Source organism: Pelecanus crispus, chromosome 10, assembly GCF_030463565.1.
Source record: "Pelecanus crispus isolate bPelCri1 chromosome 10, bPelCri1.pri, whole genome shotgun sequence".
NCBI lineage: Eukaryota > Metazoa > Chordata > Aves > Pelecaniformes > Pelecanidae > Pelecanus > Pelecanus crispus.
In genome coordinates, this window is record NC_134652.1 from 9,807,443 (window position 1) to 9,831,890 (window position 24,448).

A 24,448-nucleotide genomic window follows, 5' to 3' on the forward strand; every position below is an offset into this window, starting at 1 on the left:
TCCTGTCTTCTCAGGATCACAGATCTGTTAGCAATAATTACAACAGAACAGTTGCAAGCTAACCTAAAAGCTGATGAAAATACAATTTTCTTTTTGAAATTAAAAATATCAGGGGGTCTTACATGGAATAGCAAGAAAGGCATGGTGAGCATTAAACAAACAGATGAGACAAAAAATGTGCTAGACACTTATAACACTGTATACAAATGTACCCTATTAATAGAAAGATTTCTCAATTGCACTATTTTTTAAAGAAACAAATCCCTGTAGAAGAAAGAAGTAGACTAATAGAATTATATCTACTGGGCTATGTTTTTAAAAAGCAGAAAGATAAATAAAATGAGAACTCAATGTAAAAGACCTCTGGGATAACATAAATTAGGTTCTTAGAAAAATATAGATGTAGACAATAAGAGAAGCTGTGTTTCAATCAAAGTCTTTGATCATTCAAGATAAGTATACTGGAAAATGAAGTTTTCTGCTTTATTTGATTTCTGTAGGAAATAACCTCTTTCTTCTCTGTTTTTATCCAAAGTACCAAAAAACCCACCCCGAAAAAACAACTGAAATCTCCCACTGTTCTCTTACTGAACACAACTCTTTTCTCCCATCTCTGAAATCAAAGTTTCTTACAATGGTTACTTCATCCACATTGTATATTAAATATGCTGCTGCTACAGTGCTCTAATATTTCAATTTGCTTGTGATATTTTCAACATTTCCCTCAAGCTCTTTATAAGAGCATACAAAAGAAGAAAACCGTTTACTGAACAATAAGACATAAACTCTATCCTCCCTCTAAACAAAAGCTTCATTAATCTTGCATAGACTTCAGTTTCTTATTGTATAGAAAACAAAAAAGAACCCTATAGATGTCTGAAAAGGTATCCTGCAATGAGAAACTTCAGGAGATTTCATTTCTTAGATTGAAAGTAAGGTTGGAACTTGATCATTTCACATAATACCTTTTTGTAAGGTGCAGACAAAGACATCAAATGCAGCGTGTGGAGACTGAAGTCAATTTGGGAATAAAACAGAATTTCTTATAAGCAATAGAAGTAATTAGCTATCAAGATAACTTACCGCAGAAAGTATCAAGTCCATTAACACAGAGTCATTAAATCAAATTTTCATGTCTCTCTCTGAAAGATACGCCCTAATATAAGCACAAATTCTTGCCTGTACAGCATTCAGTCACTCGGAGTAAGAGAGTCAAGTATCTCTACTCCAGAACCAAAACCAAAGGTGTAGGAGTTGTACAAAGCCACAGCAGGCCACTTGGCCAGCAGCAGCATAAAACTGTAACAGCAGCCAGTCCATTCCTCTTTGGTGACATTTCAGTGACAATTTCAGAAGCAGGGCTTTCTCTCAGATATCACTCACATGTTTAAACTACTACTCATGTTCCTCATCACAAGAAGAGGAACTCACTGCCGCAGTGCATTAAAATGGCCTCAGCAAGGGTCCTTGATGGTGGATCCCTCTGTGGCCCATACAACTAGTCAGGATCAAATCAAAGCCCAGAAGCACGTCAACCTTCTACCCAATGCACAGGAGATAACTCAAGCAATACACAGATGGCAAAAGTAAATTCCATAAGCCCTATGAAGGGCGTAACAGTTATCTATACTTCAAATTATAGATGGTCACTAATTGGGACATTGTACCAGAATAAAATATGTACACCTGTAATGATGACGGCACTCTTCAGAGCATTTGTTATCAAACAGTTATCTTCAAGGATTGTTTATACTTAAAACTATTCACTTACACTGATATTTCAGACTTCACGTAAAACATTAGCATCTACATTTATTGCATTCTGGGTAACATTTGACTGCAAGAACAATCTGCACAGGAAAAACTACAGTAAAATGGACATATCCTGAAATGGATTTCAACAAAGCAAATTGTCACACCACATTCTTGTATCCTTCAAGCCATGACAGTCTTGTCACGATGGTATTTCAGTCTGACTACCAGCTATGAAGAAAAAAAGATTTTTTTTTTTTTTTGAGCACATTTATCAAACTTTAGTTTATAATTTTTTATTGAGGAAATGGCAACAACAGCTATATTGCACCCTACAAGTTCTTTAAAAGTTTATGAAGATTTGACATCAGTGGCAGACCCATTTGCAGTGTGCAAGAAAGAAAATAAACAGATCAGGAAACAGCAAACACTGGATACTTTCAGTGCATGTTCTAACCCCAGAAAACAAAAGAACCATTTTTCCTGCACTGCAGTTTGTCACCCTCCCAGTACAGACTTGTAAATTTACAGAGGAGGCAAGACAATCCCAATCCAATCTTAAAATGTCTCAATCATTCAGTCTTTTTCCTTGACCTAACTTATCACTTATCTTCACAGCTCACAGCAGTTTCACCAGGATGCTCTGTCTTCAATTTTTTATGAGAAGGCTCTGCTGGGAGAAGAGATGTGCAATGCTGTAAGGATCGTGCAATTTCATCAATTGTCCATTTGTCTTCATAAAGGGCGTGCTCCTCTAGCGTAAATGGCCCATGTTTGGTTCGGGTCAGCTCCTGCATAGTGGCACAGGTAGAGAGTTCTACAGTACAGGAGAAAAGAGGATTTAGAAGAAGTGCATAGTCAAGTTTGATTATTTGCAAATCACTTAAAATGTATTTTTACATGTAGCCTTCTACATTATTCTGCTTTATTTGAGAAGGAAGTTCATGAAGATTCATCACTCATTCACATCTTAAATCTGAGGCAAGGAATTCCTTTGATTTCAATAGATCTCCAGTGTAGTAAAGAGTTCAAAATCTGACAGAAAGCCGTCAACAGGTTTTCCAGATTTAAATCAGAATTAAAAGAGAGGAAATAATGACATAAGATGTAAGCAGAACATTCTGTATTCACAAGTCACTTAGAAGACCATGTACTATTTTTCCACAGACTTTGAGGCCTTCGCACTTCTTGCCTTCAAGAGGGATTTTTGACATTTTTATCCTGTGCCACCTATCAGGGTAATATAAACTAAGATAAGGAAAAATAAAAAACATAAACAAATGCTCTGCTATGTTAAATAAATACCAGTAGGACAGAATTACATAATGAGGGGCTACAAAACATAAGCAACCAGAGCTGACTTGTAAGAGCAAAGGTATACTAAAATATTCTCCGCCATCCTTTCTGATGCAGAAAGATTTTTACTGCATTTTAAATTTTTGAAAAGAAACCAGCTGAACACAGACTTTATCTTGGTTTTGTCATTAAAGGACTAAACATAAACCAGTATGCTCAGAAGGCAGTAACAGAAAGAGAATCTCTGACTTGCCTAAGCACAAATAACAACATTGAAATTCATAGGGTTATCTCACATCACTTGCTTTCTTGATCTGCAAATGTATCATTTAAAAAAAAAAAAATTGAAATGGATTATCTGTTCTCCATCATGCAGTTTGATAGATGCAGAGCACAAGACAAATAACCCTGTGCAAAAGCAAAACCAATCACAGTTCAGGTAAAGGAGAAAGCAAACACTAGAAAAATCATCACAAATGTAGAAGTCTTTCCAGCAGATAGGCTTTATTATATGCATGGTAATGTTCTGTGCAATCTGTTTTCAAAATGTGATGAATAACGTTTAAAAAGACAGTATCTTTCTTCTTCTCATCCTTAATCTGAGTTAGCTTTAATATACGGAGGAGGAAAAAAAAAAAATCCCCACCTTGCCTTGTATTATCTTGCTCAGTGCTATTACTTGCTCCACTTTTATCCCCCAGCCCCCAAGGTCCTCTGGCAATTATTTAGCCTTCATTCTTCCATGTTCCCAAGAAAAATACCTTAGTATATAAAAACAAGCGACAGCACTACAATTCTGCGAAATAACACACAGGTCTGGTCACTGGAGATATACAAAATGACAAAATTTTTCCATAGACAGACACATTCATTCCTTAAACTGACATGTTTTTTTTCACACCTACCTTTGCCAATGTCACTGACCAGGCTCCTGACATAAAAGCCACCACCACATTCAACATCTGGAATGTTAATAGTGACATGGTAAATTGCCAGTGCAACGTGAAATCTACTTTACATAGAAACCATGCCCCCACATAAATGTAAAAATGCACTAAGCAAACAACCCAGTGATAAAATATTTATAGGATGCAACATCAATTATGCATCCTGTAACATATGTGCCAGTGAGATTGCTAAGCCAGACAGGAGGGAAAGCAAATACAATGGTAACTGAACTAACTCACTAGAAATTAAGTACTTGCTGTGGTATGTTAACAAATGCTTCAGTCCTATTATTTTTAAAGGTTTCAGAAGATTGTTTCGTATTTCTAATGATGAAAGGTATTTCAAGTATAGTCTAAACTGACTATCAATGCTTTTACGATACTGCACACAGGCAGCTCCTATAAAATTTTAAAATTCACCTTCAACTTTCCCTGCTCTCTCAGCCCTTGCCCTTCCCTTCCCCTCCCCCTCTGCCAGTGATCAGCTGCTAGTCACCCAACCATAAAGTAAGGGCTGAAGTAACACAGCACTGAGTTCTGTCACTCATACCTGCTCATCATATAACATCTGGTCCATCAGAGGACTATGGGTCAACTAGGTAGCTGATCAATGCAAGACATTATCTTGACCTCACAGGAGCATCAAACATTTATACCAGTCTTTTTGGTTTATTTATTAATGTGCTGCTTAATGTTTCTTCATGTATGACAGAAGGAAGGATAAGATCCTGCCTCCTCAACCGAGAAAGAGGCCTGACAGTAGCTGATACTGGTCCTTGCTGCACCCTGGGAGAGATGCCAGCAGGTCTGGGCACCTGGGTAAAAGAACGGGCAAAGTGAAGTAAGCAGGCCTGAGGAAGGAGGAGTGAGCTGGAGGTTGTGAAATCATGGCCAGATGCAAATAATCCCCCGACCAGCCTCCCAGAATTTTCACTCACAGAAAGATTACATATAATCAGCTTAACTTAAAACCAAAATACAGTGCTTCTAATGCAAAGTGAAAGTCTCTGCACATGGGCTCACACCAAAATAAGTAGCTGAGGGAAATGAAACCCATTTCACTGACTTACTCCCATTCTGAGTGTAAAGAAGCACTAGCAAGCTGGGAGCATCACTCTATGTAATAATCTTTGGCCTTTACCCAGTGTGAACAGCGGTGGCTGGAACTGCTGGAGAGAGAGGCTGTACACTCTTACTGGCCGAGCAGGCTTTGCTTCAACTGCTTCTCCCCTCTTCATCAGAGTGGATAGCCTTTCTCCATCCTTCTTCAAAGCAGAATAGCTGATCAGATAGAGCATGAAAATGTGTGTCATACGGTTGTAATAGAACAAGCTTCCCATCCTCCAGATCCTGTTAATATTGTACTACAGTAGTGTACATTTTACCCTTCTAATCCTCTCCAAGTGCTCACAAAAAACCCCCAACCTAGTAAGCGCTTCTGAAATCTCTTAGACACAGAATCATCTCATTTGCCAGGAGCTATGTAAACTGGAAAACAAGAGACGCTCTTGTATTCATCTCTTGCTGTACAGATTTAAAAGTGTTTCATCACTCAATTTGTAGTTTATGAAAACAAAGGGTTTCTAGAAGGGGTACAACACTTGCAGCTGCCTCTAACATACTGTCTCAGAAGTCTGCAGGGTGTACTGTTTCAGTGTTATACTGAGATGAGCACTGGGAACTGCTCAGGCAACTCCTGTAATTCTGCCTTGCACCTTTACTCATCTCACACCAGGGTCTTCCCTGAACAGCAATTGCCAAGTTCTGTAGCCTTGTTCAAGGGTGTTTAGGGGACCACTATAGAACAACAACAACAAAAAATTAATTTCACCGATTACATGAAACTTTATCCAAAGCCCCAACTTTGGTCTTCTCAGAAAGATGACCATAAAAAAAAATCAAAAAGATCTTGCTCAAATTAGCAGAGGGTAATTTGAGACAGGTGACATGAAGCAGAACACCTACTGAATTACTGACCTTACAGGGCTCACGCTGGAACCACAGTAACCAACCCATTGCAGATGCGAAGGAAAGCATGTTAGTTTAAATCACCATAAAAGCCATCTGTCACAAGCTAAGTGCTTGCACACTGCCAGCTACTGTGGCTCACCTGACTACAAGAAATTTGCTAAGCTACGGAAGCTCAGTCACTAATCACTCATTCATACTCTAAGTTTTCTGAAAACTAATTCAAAGTCATTTCAGGCACTTCCACACAGATGTCAGTAAGCCTCCCCTTACCCCACAACTAAAATTAAAGACTCGGAGCTTTGCTTTCTAATTGGAAGTCAGGATAGATGCCACCAAGCCCTGCAAAGCTGTTTAAGACTGCTTTGCTACTTTACATTTACCATTAAAAAAACCCCCAGAATCCAGGTTATCATTTGTGCTTGATGTTCAAATGGGCATGACCTGCAGTTGCAAATGCTAAACTTGTCTTGCCTCTATCCTCTTGCCAAAATGTGTCTTTTTATTTCTGAGAGAAATGACTTCTGTTGGCAAGTCCCGACAGCTGAACACAACTGCCAAGAGTGTCTGAATACTGTGGAACTTACAGTGGAGGAACCTGCATTATGTCCCCTGTGAACTTTTGCAGCACATTTTCAAGATCTCCTTTTGTTACCTGGTCTGCAGAAAGAAAACAGTAAGTATGTTAGCATTGATTATTCACATGGCACTAATGACATCAATCATGTTCTGCAAACAAAGAAGAGGTCCCCCTCGTCTGAGTTTAGACTGAGTGAAAAACACCAAAGAGAAGAGATAAAAACCAGAATGTAGGTAGGAGTGTGAATTATCACAAAAAGAGTGGAACAAACTGTCCGAGGTGATTAAGACAGTCTGGATGCTTTCAGAAGGGCAGAAATCCCAATATGCACAGTTTTCTTTTGCAATTTCTCTCTCTTGGGACTGCTTTTTCTTGGGAACTATGCAAAAACTACAAAATTTGTCCTAGTCTATTTTTTGTTAAAGGACCAAAAAGAATACGATGCTCATCTAACCTTGACAACTTCTCTTTAAGAGTACCTAAGTGTGGGGAAAAATACAACATATTATTAGAGAACAAAAGCATCGTGGTTTTTTTTTTTCTAGTGAAGAAAAAGACTGGATCTGGAACAACACATCAAATTTCTGTATCAAACAACTAACCTGCAAACGCACACCAGGGTATTGTTATATATTAAGTAAGGCAATTTTACTGAAGAAGCCCTGTAAAAGAAAGATAGCTGCTTTAGGCAACTTTGTCTCTTTTAAGAGTACACATACACATCTGTCCCACTTTTATTAGAAGACTATAACCCAAGTAGCTGATTGCATTGGTCCTTTGAAATACTATTCAACAGAGATGACATTCATTTGTTTAGAGAGTACAAACATAAGATCTGTAATCACAATGCACTTCAGTGCATTTCTGTCTAGGACTTGACTTGTCCTGTTTCTTGTAAGTTATATTCAATTAGTGTCACCCTGCTAAGTCAACAGCAACCTGGTACATAAACCAACCAAATTTATTTACTGAGCCTTCATCATGTTTTGTAACAGACTTACTTGCAAACCTTATAAAACAGATTTAGTTCACGCTTTAAGTAAAAAAAGAAGAGGTTTTTCTTCCACAGCAACTTTGGAAGATGGCAATGTGGTACCTCACTTTTGCAAAGCACACTTTGCAGCCTCAAGAGCAGGTGCTGTCCCTAGGCCTCAGCAGCTGTCTCAAGAAATGTCACAAACACAAGGCTACAAGGCACAAAAGTCTGTCAGGGATGCCAAGACCCCGATGTACATCAGAATACGGGGTAGGAACAACAAAATCAACTGTATAGTAAGTCTGGATCTTCTTCTGAATAGCTTCTCACATGGTTATTTCAATCTTCTGTTTGTGTTACTCTAGTTTAGTGACATATCACAACAAAACTACATGTTGGAAAGTTAGCATGACCCAGCTCTATGCCAGTGATCCTGGCAGCCTTCTTGCGAACCCCAGGTTGCTTCTGGCTAGAATTTAGTATTTAAGATCTAAGCATAAGCGTCACTTGGCAGGTCTCTTCCAATATGCACCCCATAAACCGCATTTGTGGCTAGGGCATTTAATGAGACACCTGAGTTCAGCTCCTGCTCTGATCTCATATTCCCCTGATTGAGAGATTACATCTAGCCTCTGAGGAAATTACTTATGCAATAGGCAATCTCTATCTCAGGAAAAAAAGAATTCCCCATGTGAGGAATGATATATTAAGCCATTAACAAACAAAGTTGTATGGTGTATTATCAAAGTAAATATTTACAGATGTGTTTGCTAAGATCTAGACTAAATTATATTTGTCTTCTGCGATACATCGTGGCACAAGCTGGCTAGTATTACATTCTGAAAACCTAAAACCATGTGCTGTGCTTTTTCCCCTCCCCCCCGGCCCAGCATGCACTGCCTTTGTGTTAATGGGTTGTAATGGATTCTGGCCCTCTCCTAGAGCAACACACACACTAGCGGAGCTTTCATCCAGCTCTCAGTCATAAAGAATGTGCTATTAGTCTTGCCCCAAACAAACAGTTTCACTATGTCTGAACTGTGTATTTGTCCCAGGCACCAGTTTGTACTTGCGGCTCTGCAGGGCACACAGCCCACACTGGGAACCAGCTCCCTCACCACCTTTCAGCTCCCACAGTCCTTACCACAGCACAGGTGGGGGGAATGCCGTCCTGCTGCCCAGGCCTGCTTCCCTTCAGGCCCTCAGCCCACCGGCCTCCCTCACCCAGCTGTGGGCTTGGGTTTAGTAGGTTAACAGCTTGTCTGGTCAGCAAGTTTAGGGCAGCATTTGGACTCAACCCTCCATCAAACATGAAATATAAAGGCTAATTAGCATCAAGAGTCCCAAAACTTTCCCCATTTGACTTCCCTTCTCCACTCCCTAAGAGTAATGGGTTGAGAGACATTCCTACAGGACACATCTGTCAATGCCCTTGCTACCAAGAGTTAGCCTATTCCTCCCAATAACCTCATTGCAAATACCAAACATCCTCATCTGCTACATGGTGGACCATGAGTTTTTACTAGAAGCTGGACTTAACTGCAGCCCTGTGTCCTTCCAGGGAGGGGTGTGGAGGCTGCCACCCTGTTTCACAATGATTTCAGTGAGGATTGTCAAGGTTTGGCCCATGGGACAATTGCATCCAGTCCCCAGGAATAACAACAGCCTTAGCTTAGAACAAAATGATTGCACATGCTCTGCAAGTACACTATTTAGAATACATTCAGTTCAACACTGTTTTCTAAATTTCTTCCTAAGCTGTTAGACCAACAGTGGGGTTATGTGATCTCTGCAAAGGCTATGTGTCTTCCAGTGGACTAGTCCTTACAATTCTATCAGCATCATAAAGCACCCAAAACTTCAGTCCTCCAATGCTTCTACAAACATTGAAAACGAGCCGATTAGCTTCCAGTATGAAAATTTTAAAGAACAGTTATGCTTCTGAACAGTGGTGACTGTTGATTGATTTTCCTGCTATAATCATAAAGGAAGTTAATTAAAGTTACCAAACCAAAAGGTGCCAATTGTGCCACAATCTCAAGAAGCCTCCACTGAAGGGTGATACTGTCCTGTGCTTGTTAATAAACTACACCAAAACAGAACACAAGAATCATCCATGACAGCCCAACAGAACTATAGCAGATGACCTTGACGCAATCTGGCCCAGCACAAGTTATTTGCAAACAGACAAGCAGAATGCTGAAAGGACTATTTTTTCCTGAATTATTCAGGTAATGCTATTTTAAACACCTATTTCAGCATCATCAGCAGAGACCTGCAGAAAATCCTCGTGAATTTTGTTCTCCATGTCTGGATATAGTCTGTAGGCAGCTAGGAGGAAGTGGGTTTCAGAATGCACATTCCTGTGCATAGTTACAAACACTAAAAAAAGTGGCAACAAACATTCATGATGTCAAGAAAGCATCAGTGGAATGTGAAATGCTACTTGCTTCCAAAGTCAGCACCTGACAGCCTGGGAGCAGGATGAAACCATAACCTAATTTCATGTGGAAATGCAAATTCATTGTCTGATAAGAAACAAACAAAAAACTATGAGAAGTTCAGGAGGGCTTAAACCCAAGGAGCTCTCTTCAGCATATCCTTTCATTGCAACTAACTGTAATACACAACAGTTTGCTTTCTAAACTGCTGTCTAGGGACACTTTGAGGACTAAAATGTAACTTTCTTATAGTTAATATAGATGGCAACTTTCTGCAGGCACTTTCCTCTTGACTTGACTCCACTGGACCACAAGAAGAGTTTTATATATCTTGCAAGCTGTTTTAGTCCCTTTCTCTGCACCAAGGCCCAATCCTGGATGCTGCTGGCACTGCAGGATTTAAATTCCCTAGCAGATGCTCTGCTTCTCCCAGGATCTTTCTAGGTGTCAAAGGAAAGTGGAAATTCAGCTCTGGTTTGTCTGTTCTTGGAGTACAAATCGGAACTAGGGACGGTGGGCCACCCAGAGAAGCATGCAGAAAACCAAGCTGCTTTGGAGCAGACACTGGAAAAGATGAGAAATACCTGCTTTATTAGAAGAGGAGGAAGGAAGGAAATACAAAATACACAGGTAGCATGGAAAAAAAGAATGAGTATGCATGTTCTCTCTTCTTTCTGAAGAATTCAAATCTGACTCATTTGCACCAACATGGAAAGCAGCTGAGACCAATTTCACAAGCATTTCTTTCAGCCATCAGCTTCAGCAAAATGAAACTTTGTCCAGCACCCAAAACTGCACTGTCCCAGCAATGCCAATACTGCTCTGCCCGAGACCACATGATGAACTGGATCATGCAACTGATCTCAGTTTAAAAAGATAAGGAACTAAAAAAATGGGGTATTTTTAACCCAAATCAGTTCCCCAGGCACACAGTCTAACAGAAAGCTAAACCACCATAACAGAGGAGGTGGTGCAGAGGTGGGAACTACTATAACAAGAGCTGCCAGTGAAAGAAACGTGCATGAAAACAACACACTAAATTCTGTCTGCAGTAAACAATGCAAAATAAAAAAAGCAAGACTAGTGTTTCAAGAAACAACTTTTTTTTTTAAATTAATTGACCAGGGGAGTTGAATCTAATTGTATTTCACAGTTTATATGTAAGTGAGTATCTACAGTGAATAGTACTCAGTGCAGCAGAACCACAGCATTCCACTTTGTGGGAGGTACACATAAAAACCAAGAAAGTGCTCTCCAACCACCATGAAGTTGGCAACTCTTAACACCATATGGATGCTCAGGCCTTCAGAAGCTCAGAGAGAGACTTAGAACTTCATCCTGAAGTAGAAGCAAATGATCCAGCATCTCTGAATAACATTACCTACTAAATAGTACTATTTAGAATGATCTATCAGGTTAATGTGGACAAGAAACTCACATTTGCCTGCCTCGTGCAAAAAGAAAAAATGCAAAAGAAAGGAGATTGGGGATGAGGGGTGGAATCCAGACTACCTTTTTCATCATGCTATTAAAAAAAGATACTGTACTTCATGTACCTATTACCAGGTACCACAGTGTGGGACCTCTAAGAGTTGCTAAGCAACGAGTTACTACTATTTTTTAAAAAAACCCTTTTTTCCACAGGTTGTGAAGAACTAATGGCAAATACATTTGGTGTACCCCTGATTAGTCCTGCGTTGTTTCTAAGATGCCCTTGTTATTGTGGAATGTCCACTCCAACAAAGCCACAGTCAGGATTAGTTCTGAAGCCTTAAACTCTTGCACTGTGCTCTGTGGGTCAGAAAAGTTCATTTATTTAAGTTGCTAGAACACAGACAGCGAGCAAGAGCAAGATTTGGTAGGTGAACATATGTAGAAAGTAGTTCATGCCATCCTCATTTTATGTTGAGCAGTCTGTAGTTAAAGGGGTGTCCTAGAGGGAAGATCCAAGTATTTTATTCCTCCCCTGGCCTTGAAGGGTGCTACTGAAAGAGCACTCATGGGACTACACACTGAAAAAGGAAAATTCTACTGGACACAGCATGTCATTTGTCAGCCTGTCAAAGATTTAAAATGACACAGTCCTGCCCAATTCTATTTTCTCCCTCCTAATCTAATGCCTGGTTTGTTTTTTTCCCCAACAGAAATGAACACTTGCACTGGACATAATTGCAGGAAGCTGGTCTGAATTATATGAGCACTGAAGTTGAAGATGAAATAATCTTAGTTTGATTTCACATTTAAACTTAATTCACAGAGTCCCAAACATCTCTCCCTCTTTTCTATGAGAGAGACCATTTATGCCTTCAAATTACATCAAGTACATTTATGCTTACCATAAGGTTTTTCTTCAGTCACTTTTCCTGTAGCATCTAATGTGTCAGTAGCTTTGCCCAGTAGTCCAATGGCAGTGTACTTCTGTGAAGGAAGAAGAGAGATTAGTGAGTTAGGTCTTCAAGGTTCTTTCTTTTTTCTTTTTTTTTTAATAAAGACTGCAAGTACCAAGTATTTCAAATCAGGACAGGAAGAATACTATCTGAATAGTCAATCCAGCAGCTTTGGGTAAGCAAAAGTAAAGATGAAAAGACATGGAACTAAACAAAAGTTAAATCCTGCATTACATGCACATGTAATCTCAGTTTTAGAAACCCCAGCAAGAAGCAACGTGGAATCTTAATTTTTACTATAAATACATCAATACCATAAAGAAAATAATAGGGTGGTAAAATCAAAGTCTCTGTGGGGTGTCATATGTCACTGTTGAAGCAAGGCACGTAGAGTACCTTTCACACACAATTTTTCTGTTCCTCCACAATTAAAAAAAAAAAAAAAAAAAGACACAAAGACCTTACTTGTGAAAGCAAAACACCCACTTCCAAGGCAAAGCATTACAACAGTTTACCTTGAAATGCAGTGATATGCAACAGCCTAAAGCTGGAGTTTTGAACATCTGGAATCTGGTAAGGACCCTGTGACCAGCAAGGAGTGGCAAGGCCACTGAGTGACATCTCTGCTCGTTATGGGTTCTCTGAATATTTCTGTTTCAGGGTTTTTCCTTACACATTTCTTCTCTAGAGAATTCTTCAATGTACATGTTTGTAGCTTGCAAGAAGGAATCAACCTGCTCCTAGGCCAGTAGCTCTTGTCCTTACTGCATTTCACCCTATGTCCTCCTCTTCCACGTTTTCACCCTAAGTACTACCAGGCTGTAGGCATACAGCAGAAACTGCTGAAGCTGACAGAAGGCTTCCCATGAACCAGCTGCCCCATGTCTTTTCACAAGGCTGCCAACACATGAAGACTCACTCTGTAACATGAGTTTGGGTCAAGTTTGGAGATACCTTCAGGTATTAAAATCTGCAGTTTGACCCGCTGCCCATCCTATTCCATTCCATTTCCCTCAGCCCTATGTTAAGTCCAGGGGCCTTCAAAGTAAAGCATTTATATAGCCTGGGAGAGAAAAATCAAGGTGTTCCACATGCCTAATTCCCAGTAAGGTTTCAATGAACTTACTCCCAACGGAGCTAACACAAATTTGAACCAAGTCGTAAAAGAATGTATATTCTAGAAGTTGGTTGACCAAATTCTACTGGAACACATCCAAAGAGGTATAAGCACTAACATTTTACTCTTGGATGCAATGCATCCTTTTTCATGTACTTGCAAAGTACAAACAAGTCAAATAATAATAGTGTAGGCATATAAATCACACCTACAAAATAGGACTACTAAGACATGTCTTGATTTTGTTCCATGTGACAACCTGCCACTTGCATGTATTTCTTCAAGCAACTGCCTCTAAATAGAAGCAGCAAGAATAGTCAGACAAAAGGCAGTGGAGTACAGACTTTATAAAAATAACTGTACTCTTTGCTTACCACATTAAGGCTACCTTTTTCCTAAATACTGCAGATGTCTGAATCCACTGACAACTCTGCAAAATTAGGCATTTTAAAATCAAATTCTTGAAGTTTACATACTTTCGGATTGCATGGAGAAGAAATGAAAGGAAGAGTAGATGAAGGCTGCTCCACAACAAATTTTTAAATAAACTTTAAAGTATATTATCTGCTTTTAGGACCACAAAATTTCCAAGACATTTAATGATCTAGTTCTTAACATTTAATAGCATAACTAGAAAGGGACACATTCAGCAACTATTCTAGAGGTTAAAAAAACCACGTGAGCAGATCTTCATAATTCTAGCATGATGAATGATCTTAGCAGTTCAGTAAAACTCTAAATCTGAAAGTTTGAGACCTCACACACCATCTGCAGATGTTTCCAAATCAAGGTACTGACACTACTTCAGTTTAAATTACTTTCTTCCTCTTAATTCTGGTTTTGGCTATCTTGCTTCAGGCTGTCTGTTACAATAACATGTTATTTTTGACCTCCCAGCAATGGAGAGATAGTATCATCTGTTTATATGTAAACACAAACTGTATGAACAATACAATCCAAATCTCGACACCTGACTTCCCCTTTCATTTCTATAAAGGGCAAAAAGCCATCCAATTTGTAAAAAAAGCATCCTTAGAAATTATTCACAAATCCCCATTCCTTACAGGAGCCTTTAAAGAGTCACAAAAGACTCAAGCCAGCAATGCAATAATCCACAAAGAAGGCTATAACAGGTGAGGAAATTAAGAATTACAGTTGGTTTATGATCAGTCTCCGGAGTGCCCTTGGGTATCTACAATTATATATCGTAATTCTTACTAGCCACTTAATAGGGTTTACTTCCCCTTTGTTAGTGTGCAGGACCTGGAGCTTGTAGAAGATAACATGAGAGTCCAGACTTAATCTATTGTTCCTCTTATTTTGTGTCAAAATTCAGCATTAACTCTCTTTATACTCTAACTCACACTGCCTTCGGAAGCACCCAATGGATTCAGAGTCATTTAGTAAGTCTTTGGTGACCTTGTCTCACCTGTGTTGGCAATCATTTATTTCTTCCAGTTTTATAAAATACATCTAGGGGCATTCTTCCTGTATTCTTAAATTACAAATCACTGCAGGAACACAGACAGCAACTGCTCACAACCACACTGCCTTCAACCCACTCAACTTGAAACAAGAAAAGCAAGGTAGTAGGTGTTGCAGGCAGGGGAAAAGCCTAGCAAGTGCAGACAGTGACAGGAAACGACCCTATAATGGCAGCTCGTCAGAGAATGCTCTGCCAATCAATAGCCCCTACATCCTTGCCTCCCACTCATCCTAAGAGACCAGGACCCAAAACATTTAAAGATTAAAAGCAGCACCTCGGCTTCCCTATGGGATTCCACAACATGCAAGTGCAGCGCATTCCCAGTGACAACTTGTAAGCGCTGCAGCATCACGCATTAATTCCAACAGCTAACGGTGGTCTGCATGGTCCCAAAGGAGAGCCTCGCAACTGTACAACAGCGCAACCACCCTGACAGCATACAGACCTTTCCAAAACTATCCTGCATTAGGGAACGGCTACATCTCTCAGCTGCCTAGAAAACCATTTTCTTGATGTTATGGCGACTGAAACAAAAGGCAGCAAAGCAATTAGAAGCCCTGAAGTATAAGCAATTCTTTCATTCACACTAGTGAGGAGACAGCCTTAGGAAGATGCTTTACCACTGCATGACAAACCACTGCACTCTGGCAGTGATGAGGTAATGCGAATGTCACACAGACTGGGAGACATGGTGGATATTACCTCAACAAGGCCAGAAAGACAGGGAAGTGCCCCAACAGCCATACATTTACTACCATACCTGTGACTAGAAAGAAACACGCCATAAAAGCCAGGACTGGAGAAAGAACAGGATGACAGGAACCCCTAAGAAACAAATTACAAACCCTCTGATAAATCTGACAGATCTTGGGAAAAGGAATTTTGTTTGAGAGTCACAACCACAGGGCACAGTCAAAATTCTCACAAACAATAAGCCATATGATGTTTACAATAATATTTTAGTAAGAGAATAGCTATCATTTGGCTTTTTCATTTCATATCCAATTTCAGAGAAACCCTTATACTAACACGGAAAAGGAAAGTATATCCATAAAAAGAGAGATAAAAAGGCAAGACTTTATGAGTACACATATTTAACTTTGAAAGGAGAAGAGGAGGAGAAGGAAGAAGAATCCCCTGCCGTTAGAGGGGTTGCACAGCCAGCACAGCTATTAGCTGCACAACCCACCCGGGGGGGGCTCCAGGAGGCTGAAGCCCCTGGGCTGACTGCCAGGCACGTCTGCACCACTTATCAGTGCAAATGCCAGACAGACCATGGAACAGAGCTTCTCAGTTTTAACTGTTAATGTATCAAAGTTTTATTTGGAAAGAAGCCAGTGACTTGAAATCTTAAATTATAGCATGTTTTAAAAGCTTTTTCAAACATGGAGAAACAACACTTTGGAAGAGCTAGACAGAAACACAAGTAATTATGAAATAAGGTCACTAGTAACTGTCAGGAACATTTTAAGATGGCTCCCACTGCAAGAATTTCCCAGGCAAGCAAGCTCTCTGGAAGAGGCAGTTCATAAGAGTTCATCCAAGGATGACCCATTTTCTAATCACAGCAGCAACTGAACACAGAAGTGTAAAAGGAAAATAAATAAATAAAGGCTACAGTCCCCTGTGCAAGAGACTGAAAGCTGGGAAAGAGAAGCCATATTCGATAGAAACAGAAAGTCAATTTATGTAAACCAATGTCTGCCTGTGGCTGACAAGTTTGAGGGAACATAAAACAAAACAAACAAACAAAAAACCAAAAAACGAGTGCTCTAGAGAACCTGAAGGAAATCAGAGCAAGCAGATAGCAGGCAAGCACTAATCAGAATTAGTGCTCCTGTGCCTAACCCATTCAGTCTGCATGCTTGGTGCGAGCACTTAATTTCTGTACACTTAGGCCACTGATACAGCAAAGAGGCCTTAAACTCCAGTTTTACACTGACATTCAGTTTGTGTGTAATGATTTCTAAAGCACAACTAAGGTGCTCTGGATTTAACATTTACATAACTTATATTTGCTGTTTGTATAACATTAGCAACTACCAGTGGTTTCCAGTATGCTAATCATCCACCCAACCAGAGGAGTACATGAGGTAGACAAATAAGCTGGAAAAAACCCGAGGGTTGCCATAGTTTCAATTATTTTCCGAAACAAAGCACTCTCACTAAGCAGATTCCAATATATTAAAAACACAGAGCCCTAATCTCTTAAAAGCAGGTTGCACAGAGGCAAAATAAAGACTGCAGGATGAGGGAGGAGTTCCATATTTTATAATAGAGCAAATGCAAAATTATTAAACACCAAACACATCCTCTTAATATACACAAACATTACAACTTCTCTTCTCTACCACTCATTCTTTCCTCCTAAAAGAAAAAGCTGACTTTGTGCTAAGCCTGCACTAAATTTTATTTACGGCTAGATGCTGTAATTGTACTGTCATTGCTGAAGAACTATCTGATCTTTACTCTTGGACTAACGGGATTTTCTGACCTCTTATGTCAGCTTGTTTTAAAAGTTCAAACACATGGGGTGACTAGATTTTCAGTGTGAAGGACTAGAACCACCTGTAATAGGGGAACCCACAGAAGATACTTTACCTGGAGTTCAGAGAAGGTTTAAGGTCGTAGCTAAAAGCTGTAGCAAGTTTAAATTTGGGCATTAGAGGAAGGGCAGGAAAGGGGTTGAGAAGGGGAACAATCCCAACAGTAACAGAAACACTTGGTCACCCGAGATAGCACCATAGCCACGCATCACTCAAACGCAATACAGGCTCACAACATCCACGAGGGGATGCAGGCTACTGTGCAAAAGCGGCTGCTTGTAACTCAGTCTCTTTATGCAAACCTTTCTGACATTCGCTCTCTGCGGAAACCTATCACGCTCACCAAAATGTCTGAGGTTGGCTCTTACATTTCATCTTCAGCTTTAATACCTGTTCTTTACCTGTTTCCTCATTCTGTCCTCTAGCACCTACACAACAGATTATACAAAATAAACAAAGATGACCTCCAGCTTCTATCTGAGAAACAGAGTTTTAAGGAAATTCATAATTCTTTGCCCAGAAATGTAAGACAGCTCTTCCAGAGGGGTAAGATTTTATAGGTACCTACAAATTCGCAGACAAAATTTAATGCACGAAAGCCTTTAGGTGAATTCAAAGACACTGCTAAGGCTAAGATGCAGTAAATTCTAAATGGCAGTGCTAAGAGCTTCCCTAAATTACTAGAAAGGAATGCTACAGAAAACAATGCAGAGTGGCTACTTTAAATCTGTTAACATCTTTTTGGGTTTTCTGTGATTTTTATTAAGAGAAAAAAGCCTTGCCATTTTGCAATCTTGATTTTTTTTTTTAATTAATGCACGCAAGAACTGTACATGTAGCACAGACATAGACACAATTATAGAAAGGTCAAGAGGAAAGAAGGCAACACTGACCTCGTGAATGGAACAACAGAAAAAAATCTCACTAGAGCACGCTCTTAAAATATTCTGCATTTTTGGAGGAAAGAGCTTCTACAGCACAATAGGTGCAGTCTCCTCAAGATTTTCAACAGTTTAAATAAAGTGCGAATATTAATAGACCATGAAGCTGAGCTATTAATAGATTAGGCCTCTGGGGTGAGCATAAAAGAGACTCGAGCAACACACAGCATGTTAAGCCAGCTTACTAATGTACCACTGAAGGAAACTGTTATCTATACCATTTAGCAGCTGCTCCTTCTACAACTTTGTTCTGGGGATACTGGGCAGGACAGGAAAGAGTAGATATTCAAATCAGCTTCTTCTCTTACGATTTCTTACCAAAAAAGCAGGTTAAAAATGTATCATATGCTTTGCAGTAACAGGTAATTAAAGATGTCAACAGTGTGTAACATGTAAGGGGCACATTTAAGACCATTTTATCCAGCTAACACTTTAGCCTTTCCTGATTCCTGCAACTTCCACTGTGCAGGCTTAACATAATCTCAGTGCATCTTGTTTTGTACAGACACCACTTCAAGTTTTGATAACACCTTCTACACATTCTCAAAACACATCAAAACCAACATCATTCATGCATTTTCCCAGCCTTCCTTTTATATAAGCATTTTCCTTGTGACAAAATAAGGAAGACAACCATACTTTCATAAACTCACACTGATCTCTAGTTAGTATCTTGAGGCATTCAGGGAACAAGAAATTCATTGCCAGTAATGTAAAATAATAGACACAGGATAGAAACAAATGCTAAGTTTGCATAAACAACAATGGGTCTCTGAACCAAACTCCTCCACTCTGGAAAGAGGTCATGAAATTACAATAAAGCGTTCTGGTTCTGCAAAAACTTTCTCAGGTGTCAGTAGCAGTTAAAAAAAAGGCAAACTATTACAGCGGTACTTGGATATAGCTGTTACAGACTACAGACACAAGTAGGACAAGTATTACTAATAGACGTGACATCTTTGCCCTGTATTGTGCAAACATTCAAGGAAGTATTCCTTGAATGTTTGCACAAAACCGTAACAAATACCATGTAACAGAAACATCAAGACTTCTCTGTCCTATACCTGTACTTCAGGAATGTAATATACTTCATCTAATGCACAAAATGGTAACTAAATGGGTGAAATTAAGCAGCCACTGCATGTCAGGAAGAATTCACCTAGTCAGTCTACAAGGGCTGAAACACATCCATCTGCCCGTGGGTTAACATCTCTCATAAAACAATCACTCCATCTCTGATCTGCCAGTCCTGTTCCTCAAGGGTAACCTATAAAACCCCTTTCAAAACAAGCCTGGGAACTAAAATTCATAACTCCACTGGGTTCAGAAAAAAAAAACCCCATGGGCTCAATAGAGATATTGGATTTATGGCACACTATAACGTTACCTCACACTAACCCCTCCACATGTCACAATGTATAATCTACCAGGCTCTCTCTTTCCCCTAGCAGATAACCTTATCATCTCTTTCTTTCCTCTCCTACCTCCCTTGTAAGGAAACAATAATTTCTTTGGGCTTGAACAGAGGCAAAGTAATGACGTTTTGTGTAGCTACAATCCATTTTGTGTAAATGAGCAGGTCACATACTGCACTCTTTTTTGGTTACCTCTGCCATCTCAATACAAATAGAAACTCAGTCAGACCCTTGGTGGATGGGATACCGTAAACAAAGAGGTGTGAGAATGTAAAAGGGCACGAACCACAGAGTGAAAAATGAGAAGGTGTTGCAGATGAAAAATTTCCTACAGAAAGAGCTAAAGAGCAAACCAACCACTTTTACTTGGATTCCTCCAAGACAAATATAGACAGTGGGAAATGATAATACTGCAGTTTGGAAGAAAAAGCCCAACTAAAACCACAGCTGAACACAAGCAAGATGGGATCTGAAGAATCATCAAGCAAGCAAGCAGTAACAGCCCCCCTTGCCTTGTGACTGGAAGCTTGGCTGATCTGTTGTGAACAAAACCTTGCTACCCCTCACAGGAGATAAAAAGTTTTCTTACTCTATTTTATTACAGCAGGTAACGAAATGTAGCCCATCTGTGTGGAACAGTCTTGGGGTCTTACCTATAACTGCTTGCCTACCCAGAATTATTGGTATACTACACTCACAAGCATTAACTATTTTTTCTTTCAGAAATGGTCTAAAAGATACCTACTTCACTAAATTCTAAACAAATCTAACATACACTTAGTTTTAAAATCCATGGCTTCTATTTTAGACCCGAGAAAGGGCTTGCATATCCAAATGCCTACTTTCCATACTATACCAAATAGTCTAATAAAAAGTATTACCACTACCCACAAATCTTGCCCTTCCAAGAGAACGTCAAAATTATCAGAATCTGAAAAAGAAAACAGAACACAACACTATGCACTGTTTGAATAAGTAGTTTTGGTTTTACCGGCTCCAAAAGAAAGCAAGATGAAGCAAAGAGCTCAGCTGGTGATACTGTGAAGAAGTTGTTAAGATTAAAAGTAAGAGCACACACCACCAAGAGTATCCTTCAAAAGGAAGTCAACTCAATTTTCTTGCACTTGTAACTCAAATACATGAACTGGAGCACAAACTGCTTTTGAAATACATTAAAAAAAAACCAAACCAACAACCCACCAAACCACACAGCGAGGCTCTTTAAAAAGAAAACTAGGATACCAAAGAAATAGTGCTTACACCATCACGGTGTGCATGTTAATGTGCAAACACACAAATGTTGGCAGAAGAACAGAGGTCTCAGAGATGCCGAGTTCTTATAAGCCTCCTGGAAATAGACAGATAGAGGAAATAAATCTATTATAGCTTTCACTAAGAAAAAGGCTCCAGAGGGAGCCCCACTGTATTACTGGATACCAAAGAGTCCACATGGGGCTTTGGTGTCTAACGAGCTGTAAACAAACGAAGTCACAAGAAAAGGCTTCATTAGTTCTGCTCCTTATAGAACTACTAGATGTGCTTTTTAATGCATTATTAATTCAGTGAACTCATTGCCAAAATATGGAAGCTAAAGACTTAATGCAAAAAAAAAAAAAAATTAATTCAGGGAGAAAGCTAGCAACCTTTATGTTTCAGAAGTTAAGGGATACAAATTAAAGCCTAATTTTTAGGACAGTAAGATAATCACAGGAGGTAAAGAAACAACGTTCTTTATGGACACTTTGTTCCGCAGCATCTGCTGCCAACCCTCTAGAGAAACGATTTTGCAATATACAAATGCTAATCCCAGAATCACGCTGCAAGAAGTAACTTACATGTCTTTCAGAAATTCTCTTACACGATTTGAACCAATTCCTGCTCAGGCAAGCCCTCTCTCATAGGATGCAAGTGTGACTGGCAAGTTTTGAAACCTGGTCACTGACCTAGCACTCATTTTCCATCCAGGATTCATAAGAACTCAAATTTTTCCAATTACAATAAATCAAAGTTGTCACATGTCAGGTCACTGATGTATCTTCATACTGCCCATAATCTGTTTCTCTTTCTAGTGCTTATGATTATTTGGAGTATGGGTTTTACTCTATCCAGTGATTTTGGTTTGGTGGTTTTTTTGGTTTTTTTGTTTTTTTGGTTTTTTTTTTTTTTTAAAGTGTTTCATTGTAGAGAAGCCACAACTTTTGGTATTAAACTTTCTATTTTAACTAGTCCCTGGCCAAGCTTGTGCAACCAGTGCAAAGTACTCAGGCAATTCCCCTCACATCACTGAGCACTTGGGGTTTCAGATTATATGTGGACAATGACAAGAAGTTGCATCCTGAGATAAAAACAATACGCCCATGCTTTCTGCTCATCGAGAGGCAGTGATTTCAAGCACAGTTTTGATGGATGGCCAAGTTCTGGCTTCATTCACACTAGTATGACTCAAATTCTCTTAGGACGAACCCAGATGTTATCTCACTAAAAAATATGCAAATTAAACATGGAACTGAAGTCTGAAAATTTCAGTTATCCTGTTTTATCCCACCTAAAAATAAAGGCTGTATGTGTTGGAAGACATCTCCTCCCAACGGAAAGTATTTGAATAATGAAGAATTTCACTGCTTAGTGCTCTTCCCTTTTTTTCTTCTCTGACTAGTCCCTGATCATCTCCCTCATTGCTTCTATGTAACAGCACGTTATGGTAGATGAGGATTGGAAACTGTGCTGCTAGCTAGCATTTGCTAACCCATTTCCCTCATAAAAAAAAAAAAAAAACACTTCTACATTGTGTTTGAGACAGGCTAGTCACCCATAAGACTGAGTCCTTCAGAAACAATTTACCATAATAAAAATCGGTCCACTCCCATCATATTCATTTTCCTGGTGAAGCAGGAAATACTGTTTTCTCATTCCACTACCTTCATTTTGCAAATATGACAAAATAATTTCTCTCAAAATAATGCAGTGCAAAAAGTCCAAGCAAGACCAAGTCCAAATCCCAGAACACAAGAAGGAAAAGTTATTCTCCTATGGAACATTTATTAAATGCTCAGTGTTTAAATTCCAGATCAAAGAGGATCCAGCTTCTCTCCTCACTTGGAACATTTGAAACAAAATAAAACAAACAAACAAACAAAACCTAAGCCAGCTTGCACATATTTTTATTTCTGGATAAATATTAAGAATTCAATGAGAAATCTGGAACACTAAGTAGGTATTGCCCTTGGCTGCACATTTCGATTTGTTTTCAGTTAATTCATAAGGAGGTCAAACCCATGGAGAACTAGATTTACACTGAAAGAGTAACACTCCTTGTGTAATGTGTATGAGTTGCAAATGGAGTGATAATGTTCAGAGCTGCCACACAGAGTCAGGAAAGTTTCACACAACGTTTGGGAAAAAAACAGAAATAGTCCAATCTCTGGCAGAGCCACCATATGGAGTTTACTGCAGTAACATATGTTTTGGCCACTCAGCATAGCTCTGCTGCCAACAATGATAGACTGAACTCTCTTTACAAGATATATTCCTGCAATCAAATAGTAAATCCTAACCAAGGAGGCTCGGACAGTTCAGCTGAATCTTTATAGTAATAAAAGGAACAAAAGGAAAACGTCACACTTCAACAAAAACTTTAGCATCCACAATGATAAAAAAAGATGAAACATGCACATGGCATGGGATGCAAAAAAATACTGAAACCTATTTAGACAGTCATTGCTTTATCTGTATCAGATCTCTCACTATATTATGAGCCTTTGTTATCAGTGTGGTCAAAAAACCAAATAGGCAGCTATGTGTGGGAGCTCCTTCAACTTCCTTAAGCTTCTCAAGTTATGGCGTGCTGAATTTACTGAAGTACAAATAGAAATAGGAAAGCAGAGACAAGCTGCAAATGAAGGCTCATGACCGCCATGCCACCTGGCATGGATGTCAGCGACCTCACACTCCCCACCACATCAGAACACACAAACAGTTGCAGTGGAATTGCTGATCTGCTGCAGGGATGTAACTGGCTTGCCTTATAGAATCATGCCCACAGCCTACACCAATCTAAGGCCAGGTGAGAGCTGATGGATCTAGCTGGGGTAGCTTACCGGACTGCCCCCACTGCCCATTTCTCCTCTGTTCCCCTCCCTTGTCCCTCAGCAGCAGCTATAAGGCTTCTTGAGCTATTTGGGCACATTTGGCTACATAACACTCCTACTGGCCACGGGACTTCACAGTGAAGTTGCCAAGGAGCTTGCGCATACTCTCTTCTGCCAGAAAGGTTGAAACTACTTCATCCACCACAGCTGTTTCCACTGTTTTTTTAAATCAACAGTTTTCACACATTTCTCTATAATGACTTAGTTTAGCTGAAGTATCTCAATGCCATTTTTTAACTTAAAAGTTCTTGGTAACTTCTTACACTTGCACTGTAAATCCAGCTCCAGCTGCTTACTGCATGTTTCAAAATGCAGATGCCTCTGAAATCTGGTCCTATAAACCAAATATAAACCCTTCGCAGCCAGTGCAGAGACTGACACTGACTACAGCAAGTTTTGGATCATACTCTACAGCTATGTCTTTTTACCCTGCTTGTACTCTCATCTG

At 39.5% G+C, this 24,448-nt stretch overlaps 1 protein-coding gene across 1 annotated transcript in view; it reads right to left on the reverse strand.

Annotated features, from left to right (window-relative positions):
- Window positions 1-2,314: 2,314 nt before the first annotated feature.
- Window positions 2,315-24,448, reverse strand: part of TRUB1 (TruB pseudouridine synthase family member 1) — a 30,126-nt gene continuing 7,992 nt past the window's right edge. Inside the window, exons 4-8 of the mRNA XM_075717749.1 lie at window positions 12,297-12,378; window positions 6,551-6,623; window positions 5,137-5,276; window positions 3,954-4,010; window positions 2,315-2,569 (exon numbers count right to left, since the gene is read on the reverse strand). Coding sequence (XP_075573864.1) covers window positions 2,355-2,569; window positions 3,954-4,010; window positions 5,137-5,276; window positions 6,551-6,623; window positions 12,297-12,378 — 567 coding nt within the window. The 3' untranslated portion in view covers window positions 2,315-2,354. The remainder of the gene's footprint in view (window positions 2,570-3,953; window positions 4,011-5,136; window positions 5,277-6,550; window positions 6,624-12,296; window positions 12,379-24,448) is intronic.